The sequence below is a fragment of the Abrus precatorius genome, unplaced genomic scaffold (assembly GCF_003935025.1).
Source record: "Abrus precatorius isolate BTA unplaced genomic scaffold, Abrus_2018 Scaffold10, whole genome shotgun sequence".
In the NCBI taxonomy this organism is placed as follows: Eukaryota; Viridiplantae; Streptophyta; class Magnoliopsida; order Fabales; family Fabaceae; genus Abrus; species Abrus precatorius.
In genome coordinates this window covers 25,900,672-25,914,804 of record NW_020874292.1, presented here as the reverse complement: position 1 = coordinate 25,914,804, position 14,133 = coordinate 25,900,672, and the positions used below count along the sequence as shown (strand labels likewise).

At 29.4% G+C, this 14,133-nt stretch overlaps 1 protein-coding gene across 2 annotated transcripts; it reads left to right on the top strand.

Annotated features, from left to right (window-relative positions):
• The first annotated feature begins 3,310 nt into the window (after window positions 1-3,310).
• On the top strand, window positions 3,311-13,982 carry LOC113852400 (KH domain-containing protein At4g18375-like). Of its 2 annotated transcripts, none has more exons than XM_027482625.1 (9): window positions 3,311-3,436; window positions 4,059-4,644; window positions 7,532-8,023; window positions 8,744-8,983; window positions 9,072-9,335; window positions 10,842-10,897; window positions 11,033-11,129; window positions 11,766-11,926; window positions 12,336-13,982. In XM_027482625.1, the coding sequence occupies exons 2-8, from the start codon at window positions 4,072-4,074 to the stop codon at window positions 11,895-11,897; spliced, it is 1,854 nt and encodes a 617-aa protein (XP_027338426.1). In that variant the 5' UTR covers window positions 3,311-3,436; window positions 4,059-4,071; the 3' UTR covers window positions 11,898-11,926; window positions 12,336-13,982. The 2 variants fall into 2 exon arrangements, with proteins under 2 accessions (XP_027338426.1, XP_027338427.1); XM_027482626.1 differs by having other exon boundaries at window positions 3,324-3,436; window positions 12,152-12,633.
• The last annotated feature ends 151 nt before the right edge of the window (window positions 13,983-14,133 follow it).

Here is a 14,133-nt window from a genome sequence, read left to right as displayed (position 1 = left end):
TTTAAAAAAATTGTGCACGTAGTTATCAAATTTGATAGTCTAACCCTAGTTAAGCGTATGCCCTTACTATGGTTAATGCACTTTCATAATAATCATGAAGTGTTGTTTACCTTTCCACCGATGAAGTCCTAGGATGTTACCTTTCCTCTTTCCCAAGGATGTGAGATTGAGTATTGGTTTCCAAAATCTAGTCACCAATATTGCGTGAAACTTAGTGAAACTGCATTAAGATTTCTAATTGTATCATGTTTGGTTTTATGTTATAACGCAATTAAATTTACATTAATTTTAACGCTATTAGTTATAGTTTGTGTTAAATTTATGTTTACAGATTTTTAATGCGATCACGTACTTAGACTATTCAAACCTAATTGTTTGAGTGTGCTTTCGTCTCTAACCTCTGTTTGGCCATCTTCCTTAAATGTGGCAAATTGAGTAAAAGTTGAAAGATTAATGCTTCCTTTTATTCTCCCATCAACGTTGGCTCATCTGCCATAAGCAGATGCAGTGGAAAGTTATAGCTTATCATTTGAGAGACTATTTTGCAAATTAACATATAACTTTACAATTTAAAGATCACAAGTCAAACTATTGTTACGTCACTTTATTGCTAGTAAAACACATACAAAGGACCTTTAATGCCCTCTCAAAACTAAGCGAACCACGTAATTCACCTTATAATAATATATGAAAGAATTACTCTTATATTATAAACCTAAATTTTCTGTGTTTAAGAGTTACTTTTATTCTCCTTAAATCATACAAAAAGGTAAAGTTATTATCTTATTTTTAGTACGTGGATGTTGTTATAAAAGAATATATATATATATATATATATATATATATATATATATATAATTATCTCATACTAGTATAAATTTAAAAAAACTTATATTCAATTTTAATTTTTTATTTAATTTATATTTAATAGATTATAATTTATTATTTTACTGACTGTTAGATATAAATCAAATAAAAAATTCAGATCGAATATAAATTTTAAACTCTTATACTAAAATTTTTAGACTTATATTAATATGAGATATATAGTAATATAAAAAAAATACTAATTGTAAGAGTGAAGTTTATTAATAACCTATTTTTTAAAGTAAGAATTTCTTTTATAATGCAGTAGTATAATTTTATTTTTTTAAGTTTTAACAAATTTTTTATTCCTAAAAAAGTTACTATATATAAAAATAATTTTTAAAAAGTATTAAAATATAATCTTTAATATATTAAGTGTCTAAAAAATTAATAATTGTTATAGCAAAATAAAAATAAAAATAATTGTTGTTAACTTTTATATGTCAAGTAGTTAATTAATTAATTGAATTTTGACCTAATGTTGCCATGTGTTTGATACGTGACATACCCTTATTCTAATAAACATAATAATAAAAATAAGTAAATAAAAAATTAAAGTTTCAATATAGTTTTATCCTTATAAAAAAGATTGTGTTTGAATTAGTTGGTAAAAATTTTGTTAAAATTTAATTATTAATAAATTAAGTGAATAAAGAATTACTTAACATTATTAAAATTTAAATCATCATTGTTATGTGACAAACTCTTATTCTGATTAGTAAATAATATTCTAAAATAAAAAATTAAATAAATTTTTATTTTTTATAAAAATTGTTGTATTTATAATTAACTTTTTTTAAAATTGATAAGAATTAGTCTTTAGCATATTAAGAAAATAAAAAAAATAATTTTATCTTTAAGACGTGTGTTAAACATGAGTTAACTAACAAAATTTTAACTAAATAGTGCCACAAGACAAATAAATCATGTCACTCATTATTATTTTTTTAAGAAATAATTTTTATTTGGTCAATTTATTAAAAACTAATTTTACATAAATAATGTTTATAGCAATAAAAATTATATTTAACTATATTTTAAAATATTACATAATGATATTTATCATATGTCTAACATGTAAACAACATTGGGTTCAAATTTTACAGTTAATATTTTATAGATAAAAAAAAGAGTTTTGTTAATCTAAAAATAGAAAACTTTTATAAAAAAATATATACAATTATTGTATTGAAGTTATAAAAATATAATTAATATTTTTTAATAAAATTTTATTATTATTAGTGACTTAGAAGTTAACAAAACCTATAAAAAAAAGTTAACAATAAAAATTAAGAGCATATTATTTTTTATTTAAAAAATATATATGCTTTGAATTTTTTTTATTTAACTCATTTTTAAAATATTACATGTTGATAAGAATTTATCACAAATCTAACATGTTACACTGTCAAGTCAAAATTCTATCTTAATACTTTATAAATAAAACTCAATAATAGCAATTAACTTTTTACATATTTTGTTAAAGATTAAATTATATTTTTTAAGAATTAATTTAAAATATAATAGTTTTTATAAGATTACAAAATTTCTATAAATCAAAATTTTATTGTGTTTGTATATTTTTAAAATTATTATTTTTTATATTATTTTATTTTAAAATTTAATGTATTTATTATTATTTTAATATGAATCTATGGTGATTTATTTTTTAAAATTTTTTATATGTAATCCTAATAATGGTGATGGTTTTTATTTTAATTATTTATTTTCACATTTTTTACTCTTTTTAAGGAATTAATTCTTTATAATACATTAAGATATTTATAATTTTATTTAATTTAAAAATATATAATTCACAATTTTTTTTTGTTTCTATATATCAACTAGGAGTCTTTATTTATGTGTTTTATTATTTAAAATGAAAATATTTGTAAACGATATTATTTTTCTCATTATACTATTTATTGTACATTTAGGATTTTTGTAATTTAATTATATTTTTTATCTTTAATTTTATTTTACTTAATGTAATAAAATATGTGATTTTTTAATATATACTTGTTCATTTGTTACAAAAATATTTTTGTATGTTAAAAAAATCATCATTATCTATCATAAAAAAATCATAGTTATCACTTGGTAATATATTATAGTTATTAAAAATTAATATGCATAATATAAAAAAAAAATGCATTACTGCACCAAAAAATAAAATAAAATAAATATGCATTAACTTATTTTTTAATTAAAATATGCTAATAAGCACACTTTTTTGTATTAAAAAATATAATTACAACTTATTAGTATATTTCTTTTAAAAAAGTATACGTATATCAAAAAATCTCATAAAATATTTATTATTAATAATAAACTTATTTTATTTTTAATTTATAAAATTTATAAATAATTATATAATATATTTTATTGGAAAAAGTTTATTTTTTTAATAATATATGTAAAACTGTTATATACAAAATTTAAAAGAGAAAAGAGGAAGAGAACGAAGAACAAATCTTTGGGACCTGGATTGCGTTCTACGGTGAATCACTCACTCTGTGTCTCTCGTTAGGGTTTTAACTGGCTTCTTTGTTTTCTAACTAATAATCAGGTACGCGACAGTGGTTTTGACATTTTTAATAGTTCGCATCTATTCGTTTTCATTTTCAGGCCGTGTGAGGTGCCGTCGCAGTATAACAAGTTATCTTACCTTGTTTTGTATTGAGTAAAAGTATAGCTTTATTTGTTAAACAGACGGTCATGTTCCATTATTATTTGATTTGATTTTCAAAATTTTCCAAGGTTTATGGTGCATTTGATGTTGAATTTTGCTTTCTGACTCTGTTCCACAAGATTTTTCATATTTCTTGTAGCTCCGGTGTCTGCTCCATCATATAATTATTTGTGCTTTAGTCAGATGATACAAGACGATGTTGAAAACAGTGTAATGTATTTGATTAGCATTAGTGTAGGTATTTTAATTGGGCTGCGTTTAAAGTTCCTACTATGTTAACTGATAACTGATAAGTAGTGGGCTTATGTAGGTGTATGATCCTTTAAATTTAATAGCTTGATTTAGCAATAAAAAGTGGCAGATTTTGGCAGCATTTATTGTTTCATTCAAGCTTCTTTTTATCTAAAGGGTGGCTTGAAGGATTATGGTGAAAAGAAATACCTATATTTTACGACAGATTATAAATGTATTTAAAATAATGTTCTGTTTTCAAGAGCAGTGCCGGTAATTTAATGGGTGAGACTGGGAAACGATATCGATCACAGAGAGACCATGATGGGGACAGCAGAAATCAAAAGAGGCGTGTGAATTTCAAAGATGAAAGGGGAAATGATGAATTGATTGTGTATAGGATACTCTGTCCGGATGGAGTTATTGGGAGTGTTATTGGTAAGAATGGAAAAGTGATAAATTCAATAAGGCAAGAGACCAGGGCAAAAGTCAAGGTTGTGGACCCATTTCCTGGTGTCACCGATCGAGTTATAACAATTTACTGCTATGTTAAGGACAAGGAAGAAATTGAGGTGGAAGATGAGTTCAATGATAAAAAGCCATTATGTGCTGCCCAAGATGCTCTTCTCAAGGTTCATTCTGCAATTTCAAATGCCATGGGAATTGTTGGAGATTCTGAGAAGGAAGAATGCCGAATCCTTGTTCCATCCAGCCAGAGTGCAAATATCATTGGTAAGGCTGGGGCTACCATTAAAAAAATGAGAGTTAAGACAAGAACAAATATCAAGGTCATTGCTAAGGATACTTCTGATTTGACACACTCATGTGCTTTGGACTTTGACAATTTTGTTTTGGTTAGTATACCAAACTCACTAACTTACCATTGATCTATACTATATATTGCATAGTAACGAAATCACAACACTGATATGTAGAGTGGTGTGTAAATTTACCCTCACTTTTTTCATAGTGACTGTAGCAAGTTAGCAACTATAGTTGCATGAAAGGTTACACAGTTTTTTTTTACTAGTGGGGTAATGCTTGGTTGTAAGATGATGATGCTGTAAACATTTGACATTGTAATATTTGTGCAGACCATTCAGTTAGATATTTGTATTTTCTCACACTAATATGCATTATGTTATCTGTTAGCTATGCAACATAAACATGCATGTTGACAGTTGAAGAGTTTCTTCATCTTACTTTTTTCACTTTTATTTTGAAAACTGCCTACAACTTGTTTGGTCAATAATGATTTCATTATTATACCTTCTTGTTGTATTTTTCAGGTTTCAATAAACCTTTAGTCTTCATACAAGACCTCTTTTAGTCTTTATAGCTAAAAAATTTGTATATCAATTCTTATACAAAAATTATTTTCAATTTCATTTTTGCCATTACAGTACGTTATAACGTCATTAGCTCTTTCTTCTACTTGACAAATAGTTATCCAACATGGCATATTTATATTGTCTTTTAATCTTTATACAAGATCTTTTTTTGTAATTTAGTCTTTATAAGTAAAAAAAAAATTGTACATTAATTCTTATACAAAAATTTATTTGCAAGTTCAATTGAAAATTTTTGTATCAATGTCAAGTGAAAATTTTTCATTATCTTTTCCAAATTCTTCAAAGAAACCTCATATTTTGCTTCATATTTTTTATGTCCAGCTTCATATCTTGATATGTTTTTACATAAGCATTACTTTCAACATTTTCATCTGTAGTATCACTACTTGTCTGTTCTATTATATTCTCATCATAATCCTCATCCCTTTTTCTATCATCTTTATCCTAATATCTTAAATTTCAGCCTTATTTCAAGAACTTTCTTCTTTTGTATCATTAGTACATTTATAAGAAAATCTAAATTACTTTTTAAATCATTACTATCATCATCGTTTTTATTTAAAGAAAAGAAGCATTAGCTTGTATTATAAAGCTGAACGTTATGAATTGAAAAGGTAGAAAGCAGAATATGAAGCTTTTTTGAAGAATCTGAAATACTCTTCTAAAGATGAAAGGAAAATTTCAACATAATGATAGAGACGAAATTGCAAATATATTTTCATATAGGAACTAATATACAAATTTTTTACTTATAGAAAATTAATTATAAAAAAAGGGTATTGTGTAAGAACTAAAAAAACAATTTAAACCTTCTAGATTGAATAACCGTTTGCAAGTAAGAGGAAGAGTCAACATCGTTATAACGTATCATAACAGCAAGAGTGAAATTAAAATCAAATTTTGGTAAAAAAGAGTCTTGTATAGGGACTAAAAGCTCATTTAAATCTATTTTACAATTGCCATATATAATTTCTTACTGGTTTTAATTTTTGAAACTCTTAGTTGTTGCTTCCCTTATCCCATCCTGAATATTTCTTCCCTTGAATATATGGTACTATTACCAATGATAAGTTGCTTGTCACTGTTGAACTTGAAACAAATGCTTTATTTTTTTTATTATTTTCTAAGTTCTATGGCTGTCAAGACAGTAAATGCACTTATGGCACTAAATTGTTGTATTAATTGGGTAAGATAGTTAGTTGTATTGCAGTACGGTAAAACATTTTTTTAACTTGATAGGTACTTTACGATTACATATATCTTTTGATGTCTTTCTCTACTTCAACCATCCAACTTATATTCTATGAGTAACATTAATCAATGTGATAAATTTAGTGATCTTTAGAACTAGGAGAATTAGGCTGTTGTGGTTGTAGTGCTTAAATTATTGATGGAAAATTTGAGAAATTTTTGTATGGCCTTTGGCTTTGAAGGATTACCTCAATCCCCAATTTGGGATGGCACCCACATTGGGATGGGGCAAGGAGGCCTCCCCATTATTCTGCCATCCCCATCCTTGTTCCATGCCTTACGGTAATTTTGTCCTTTGTCCCTATTCTTTAATTCCCCATGGGAACCCCAACATTGTAAACACTGAATTTTTAGAAAACAATAATAAAGTTATTCAACCAATTATTAAACTATATTAAAGAGAAGACTAAATATAAATTTACATATTAATTATTAAGGAAAAGTCTAAAAAATCATTTTTACATGACTCCAAATCAATTTGGGAAGCTTTTTTTATTAATTATTAAAATAAGGGATAAATTCATTATTTTCAATGTACAGAGACATCGTGGGGCATGGGGTAAAATTCATGGCTCCTAATCAGTTTGGGAATATTTTTTTATGTCCATTCCCACCTTTGCAGGGAAAAAAATATCAAACTGGGCCCTCCCAAATGGGATAGTTCTCACAAGGATTCCCAAATGACAAGGAGAAAGAATGAAAACAAACTTTCCAGTATTTCAATGTTTTTAAGAAAAATATTATCAAGTTTTTCCTCCATTCACTATTTTTAGAGGAGAGTACTATCTATTATATGTTGTGAATAAAATTTAAGGTCCCAATTCAGTTACTGCAATGCATACACCGATGTGTGCAACATGGCATAAATGCTTTCATGCATGTTTTTGTGGGTAATTCTAAGTAGCCACCAATATTGCTGGAGAATCCATTTCGGTGCTGTAGCTATTCTTTTACATCAAGATAAGTGTATAATGTTTATTGGCTATAGTAGTTTGAATGTGAAATACATTTTCTGTGCATCCAATTTTGGAGAAAATCTTACAGTTTTCTATGTCTTTAATAATTTTCTATGCAGTTTTTGTCTGTTGTTAAAACAAATTTCTATATCTTACTATATAATTTTTTTCATTTTGAGTAGATTACTGGTGAATCTGATGCAGTAAAAAGAGCATTATTTGCAGTTTCTTCTATTATGTACAAGTTCTCTCCCAAGGAGGACATTCCTCTTGACACAACTGTACCAGACACCCCTCCTAACATTATCATTCCTTCTGAAGTTCCAATTTTTCCATCTGGTGGACTATATCCACTTTCAGATCCAATTATCCAACCTAGATCCGTTCCTCAAATTATAGACACTACCAATGTACAGGATTTGCAAGGTTATGCTGATACAGGAAATACATGGTCTCTGTACTCATCTGCACTTCCAGTAGTTTCCAGTCTTGATGCTTCCAAATCTGACGAGTTAATTGTAAGAATGTTGTGCCCCTCTGACAAGATTGGGTGTGTCATTGGGAAGGGAGGTGGGACTGTTAAAAGTATGAGGCAGGCTAGTGGTGCTCGTATTGAGGTTGATGATTCTAAGGCTCATCATGATGAGTGCTTAATCACTATAACTGCAACAGAGGTGTGCTATTCTGTTTGTTTCTGTAACATGTAGTGGCACATCCATTATTGTGATTTTGGGATGGGGGTGTTAACTTGTTGGAGTATAAGAGTCCGCGATATTTCCTATTCATATATAGAAGCTCCGACTTTTACTGTTTATCAAGATCTTTGTTTGTGGGGGTGGGTGGGGGTGTCATATTATAAGATCAATTCACAAAGTTATATGTGAGGATAAGAAAATGAAAAAGTCACATAAGACTTGATTGTTGAGGTGAGTTGTTGATTATTTCTCATCAGTTACTTGTGTGATTTATTCTTTCTCAATTCACAAGTGCATGTGTTTGGTTAGCGGGAGGGAGAGGGGGATCCTATAATGTTACTCCAGTTATTTGAATATTTCAATTTTGTTGTGTTCGCAAGATTTCAGTCAAGTATACTGTTTCTTTATCTCTTCAGGAATCATTCTAGGTGGTAGGTAGTCTTTTGTAGGCATCATTTTATAATATGGTCAATCTACAGGTGTACAAGCAGATATGCTTGGTGCCTTATTATTATTTAACTTGAAGGCTTCTTCAAATCATTGAATTTCAAGATCAGTTTTATGCTTGGTATACTAGTTGAAGTTGCCCATGCTCCATACTTTTTGCATGCAGTAGCCTCTTCTGATTTTGTATATTGACTATGCGCTGTTCTTCTATCATAAAGAGAGAAATTATCATTTAGTATGTGTATTTTGTAGTCGTCAAATGATCTGAAATCCATAGCTGTTGAAGCCATGCTACTACTGCAAGGGAAGATAAATGATGAACATGATACCATAGTTTCAATTCGGCTCCTAATTCCATCCAAAGTGATAGGGTGTATTATAGGGAAAAGTGGTTCAATCATAAATGAAATTCGTAGGAGAACTAAGGCTGATGTTCAAATCTCAAGAAGTGATAAGCCTAAATGTGCAGATGCAAATGATGAACTCGTTGAGGTTTGAAGTCCCTTTTGCTTCTTTTTTGTGTGTTTAATTTGTATCTTTATTTTATTTTATTTGAAGTTCTTTTCGATTTATGATTTAGGTGGTTGGAGGAGTTGATTGTGTGAGAGATGCACTAATCCAGATTGTATTAAGACTAAGAGATGATGTATTGACAGAAAAAGACATTGGTCATAATCCTCCTATATTTTCTGAATCCTTGTACTTGAATGGTTCCATTTATTCGGTGCCACCAGTGCCAGTTTCACCTATTACTGCTCCACTGGCTTATGATCAGAGGGCTGAAAGTGAAACTGGCTTGGGAATGTTTTCTTCTAGCAGCCTTTATGATTATGGGTCCTTTTCGGTATGTATTTCTGCTGTTTTTTCTGGCTATATCATCATATTATAATTGTTTAAATATTAGGATTGTTGACCTTGATTGTGATGAAATGGCTCGTACATTAGTGATTTGCAGTTCGCACACAATTCATTATCAGTGAAATATACTATTTCTCTCTTCCACATCTTTTCCCTATAATTTCAACAGTGGATTTGGCTCCTTTGAAATGATGGGTAGGTGCACTGTAGAGGACACACTGCATTTTGTAACCATTGAGTAGAAAATCAACTATTGTGATTATGATAAGATACAAATACATGTATGACAAGCTCTGAAGTTATTAAAATTTTTACAGTTGATTTTCTAATCAATGGTTACATATTCACTTATCCTATAAAGTGCACCCCATTCATTTTAAAGGTGCCAAATCCGACGACAATAACTAATCTCTTATTCTGTTGTGCATATTTGATGACTGATATATTTATATCTTGTATTGATTCTGATTTAAAGTTCTAGGTTCAATATATGGGAAAAAAATAAAATCTTATGACTAATTTATTTTTTAAAGTGCTATATATGAATTGATTTCTTAAAGGATATTTTTCCTTATTTCATACTCTATTTCTTAAAATGCATGGTTGTGATATACTCTTAGTCGTGTCTCCCTAAAAGGCAAGAAAATGGTTTTTTTTAACCCCCTATTATATATTAAAGAAAAGGAAAAGAAGGCTGCATTTGATATACTACCATATACTTTTAAAAGGGAAAAATATAGCATGAGAATGTATTCTGCTTAGGTCTTTCATGAAACATTTAGACAGAATATTTTTATTCTCCATAAAGTTATGCATTTCTTCTAGTTTGTTATATTTTCTCTTGTTCATTGTTCTATGGTAAAATATTTTATTCTTATGTTGTATTAGTGTGCTAAGACTTGAAACACTTTATGCCCAATGCTTGTGTTAATTGATTTTATTTTTTGAGACAGTAATTCTTATTATGGTCAATTTTATTGAGTATAGGTGCAGCCAAAACATTATTTTTTTCATTATATGGATAAGTATATTTTCATGGCCTGTATATTGATTTAAAATGGGAAAATCTTTTGCTAATGCAAATTGAAATTATGTTAGATAGATCATTTCTTATGTGCTTGCATAGCACATCTTCTAATTTTTTATTAGTCATTTGGCTTTGAATATAGTTGTTATCAAGTTATGGGTGCTGTTATGTTAAAGCAGATAACATGGTGAGATAATGTGGTGAATACTGATGGATTTCAGTATTCTTAAATTATTTTTTTTTGTTGGAAGGGGGATGAATATAGTTGTTCCACAGAACTGTTTCTTTTATTCAGCACATCCTTTCCTCTAGTTCTTTGTAAAGTATCTCTGTTTTTGGTACAATATGCTAAGAATTGCATTTATATATCTCTTTATTTTCTTCTTTCTGTTGTTACTTAACTCTTCTATTTTTATTTTTTAAACATGTCAGTGATATCTTCTCTTATTTGTGCCCCTCTAATAGATGGGAGAAAATGGCTTTGGATCTCTGTCTTCGTATGCCACCAAGCTATATGGAGGGTTAGTATATATTGTTATTAAAGTTACATACTTTCTATACTTCACCACTGACTTGGTCCCTTTTTCTTCTCTTTCCTTAGCTTTATGTCAAACTACTTAACCATTAACTCATGTTTGTGCCTTTATTATACACAGTTTGCCTCCCGTGTCAGCACTGGAGATGTTGGTTCCTGCTAATGCTGTTGGCAAAGTACTGGGTAAAGGAGGGGCGAATATAGCCAATATTAGGAAGGTTGGTTCACTCATGCTTATTTACTATACTTTTATTCTATAACGGTGATCTAGTTCATGGTTTGAAAGGCATATTTCTATTGTTTATCTTAAATAAATGTGATTGCCGCTATCTATAACACTAAGCTTTTGAATGGTGACAAACTGAAAACAGCTATTTATTTGAAATTTTAAAACTTTTATACGTTGCTCTCTCTGTTTAATTCTTGATATTTAATATTTTTTATTGCTAATTTATTACATTATGATTGATGAATATCCTCTCTCCAGTTATTTGTAGTAATGTAAAAAAGATATATTTAACTTTCACCATATCAAGTGATTTGTCATAAGATGGAAACAGCAATTTGTGCATGAACTAATAAGAAGAAACATATTAAGAGTTTTCCTTTTTTAAATATGTTTTTAGTGTTGCTCATTTTGATACACTGTAGTGCTGCTATTTTTCTGTTGTCATCTAAATAGACTGATGGATACTTGTTCTGTTTGATGTCAACAACCTAAGTATCAGGCATACTCAAGTTTAGACTTGCTTTAGGATGGATCACTAATTATTTTATACTTACATATTCTTTGCACATGTACTTAAACCTTACTTCATTGAATATTTATTTTATTCCTAGTTGTTTCTATCCAGATTTCAGGAGCAACAGTAGAGATTTCTGATTCCAAATCTGCCAGGGGTGATCGTATTGCTCTTATTTCTGGCACACCTGAACAAAAGCACGCAGCTGAAAACTTGATCCAGGCATTTATAATGGCTACCTGAGTTATTGGAGTTATTTATGGGTTTTGAAGGTGAAAATTTAATTATCATTTCTTGTTCTTATTCCTGTTTTATTTTACTTCCTCTGGGTTGATCAAAGAGAAGAATTCTCTAGGGTTCTTCAACTAGATTGCTACTTCTTTCATAACAGTGACTAGCAAGATTATGCCTGAGTATACATTGCTGGTTTCTTGTTATCTTCCTTTGTTTTCCTTTTCTTAATCTAATCTTCATCTGCATTTCTCTTCGAAATTTAGGATCAGAAATTTCTTTCTACTCATACTGACAGTTTGGATTCATCTTTATCTCCATAAATTATTATCCGAGGAGCCATAAAGTGATGCTGTTTATTTTATTTCTGATGGTTCAACTTCAACCTTTTATTCTCCTTTCTTAGTTTCTTGGTGAAAGTATCTGCCTAATGATGCAAATAAAATGCAGATTTTCTAGCTATCTCCTCTTTCTAGTTCCCTTGGCTTGCAAGCACTTTAGTTAAAAGTGGGGAAGTTGTCTCATGAAATTGAGACGTTGCAGAAAACTCCGGATCATTTGCTTCATTTGCTTCCATCTGTTACTATTTTCCATATCTTGTAATCCAGTCGAATGTGAGGGCATTTGCAACAATTTATGATCATACATTTCTGTTTGATTTCCAGGCTTCTGGTTGCACTTGTTATCACGCCATGTGCGCTTCATTGTATACCTCTACTCTGAAAAAAACAGTGGAATTTATTTTGTTCAACTAGTGTTCTTTCTGTTCACTTCTAGTTGTCTTGAGATGAATGCCACTCCCAAGGAAATGCTTGCTGCTGCATTTTATTGTAGCAAGCCTTTTCCTCTTTGATTGTTGTTTAAAATTATTTCATTGGATCTCCTAAATTCTATCAAGTTAAATTCACATTACAATCTCTATCTCTGCGGTCTTCAGCTTATCTATTATCCTGTTTGCAATGTAACATTTAGTACATTGGATCACTTAATTTCTATCAAGTTGAACTTACGTTGTGATCTCTATCGGTGCTGTCTGCAGCTTAACTATTGTCCTGTTTGCATACATTGTACGTTTGATCTTGTAAATTCTATCAAGTTCAACTTGCATTGTGATCTCTGTCTCTGCTGTCTGCGGCTTATCTATTCTCCTGGTCGCAACTTAACACGCACTATTTCATTTGAACTTCTATTATAGTTGATAGAATTTAGGTAACCATGATATTACACTGCTCCAATTTCAGTGATCTGTCTCAAGGTAACCATGATATTACACTGCTCTAATTTCAGTGATTTGTCTCAAATGAAATTTAAATTGTAGGCAATGGCTGATTTTCTATCCACTAGATATCTGCTTTCAGATATTGCGTTTTGACTAATGAGACTAATCACAGGTGCAATAATATCAAATCATCATATTTCATCGGCATTTGCCTCATTTCTGTACTTCTGTCTGCTTTTGAAAAAATCGTCCAGATTACCTGTTGTCTGTTTAACAAATACACAACTGCACCAATGTGCTCAAAACTTTCTTTCCCTTGCAATATGTGACTGACCATTGTCGATCTTTTTAGCTATAATGTGCTATCAGTTAGATAATTTTCAGTGATAATGTTGAACGATTGCCTTTCCTAGCAATGTTTTATTCATCAAATCCCTTGGACGTCATTCAGTCTCCCTGGAGTCTCGTCTCTACATAATTATTCTTGAAATATATTTTTTTTAATCTTCAAAGGATCTATTATACGTAGACAAACCCTCCCTACAGTATAGTTTAATGTTAATTTTCCATCTATCGAATTTGCCAATTTTTTTATTCTGCATGTTTATGTTTATACTTTTGTATTTGTTTTTCTTTTATTTCTATTATTTTCCCATCATTCTTATGAACGAAGAAGGATGTCTAGTTGAGTTGGTCATTGGGCTCCTAAGCCGTATTGTAATTAGTGAGTCCAATAGATTGATGATGTCATCCACCCTAGATGCTGGTTTGTCTCGGAGATGAATCTCTCCATTGATTCATTGGGTGGTTGAATTGTATTGAAATTTGACATCTAATAATTACAATTACTGTTTGTATACGAATTTGCTTTTTTGTTGCACAATAAGTAGTGGAAGTTGTAGATATCCATTGTACATGCATCTTTCTTAATTTTTATGATTTCTACGAGGAAAAAGATAGAATACTGTCTGCGTGTCTATCGTATGTATTAATTTATATTAACATATCCTCGGGGATAGATTCCATCCC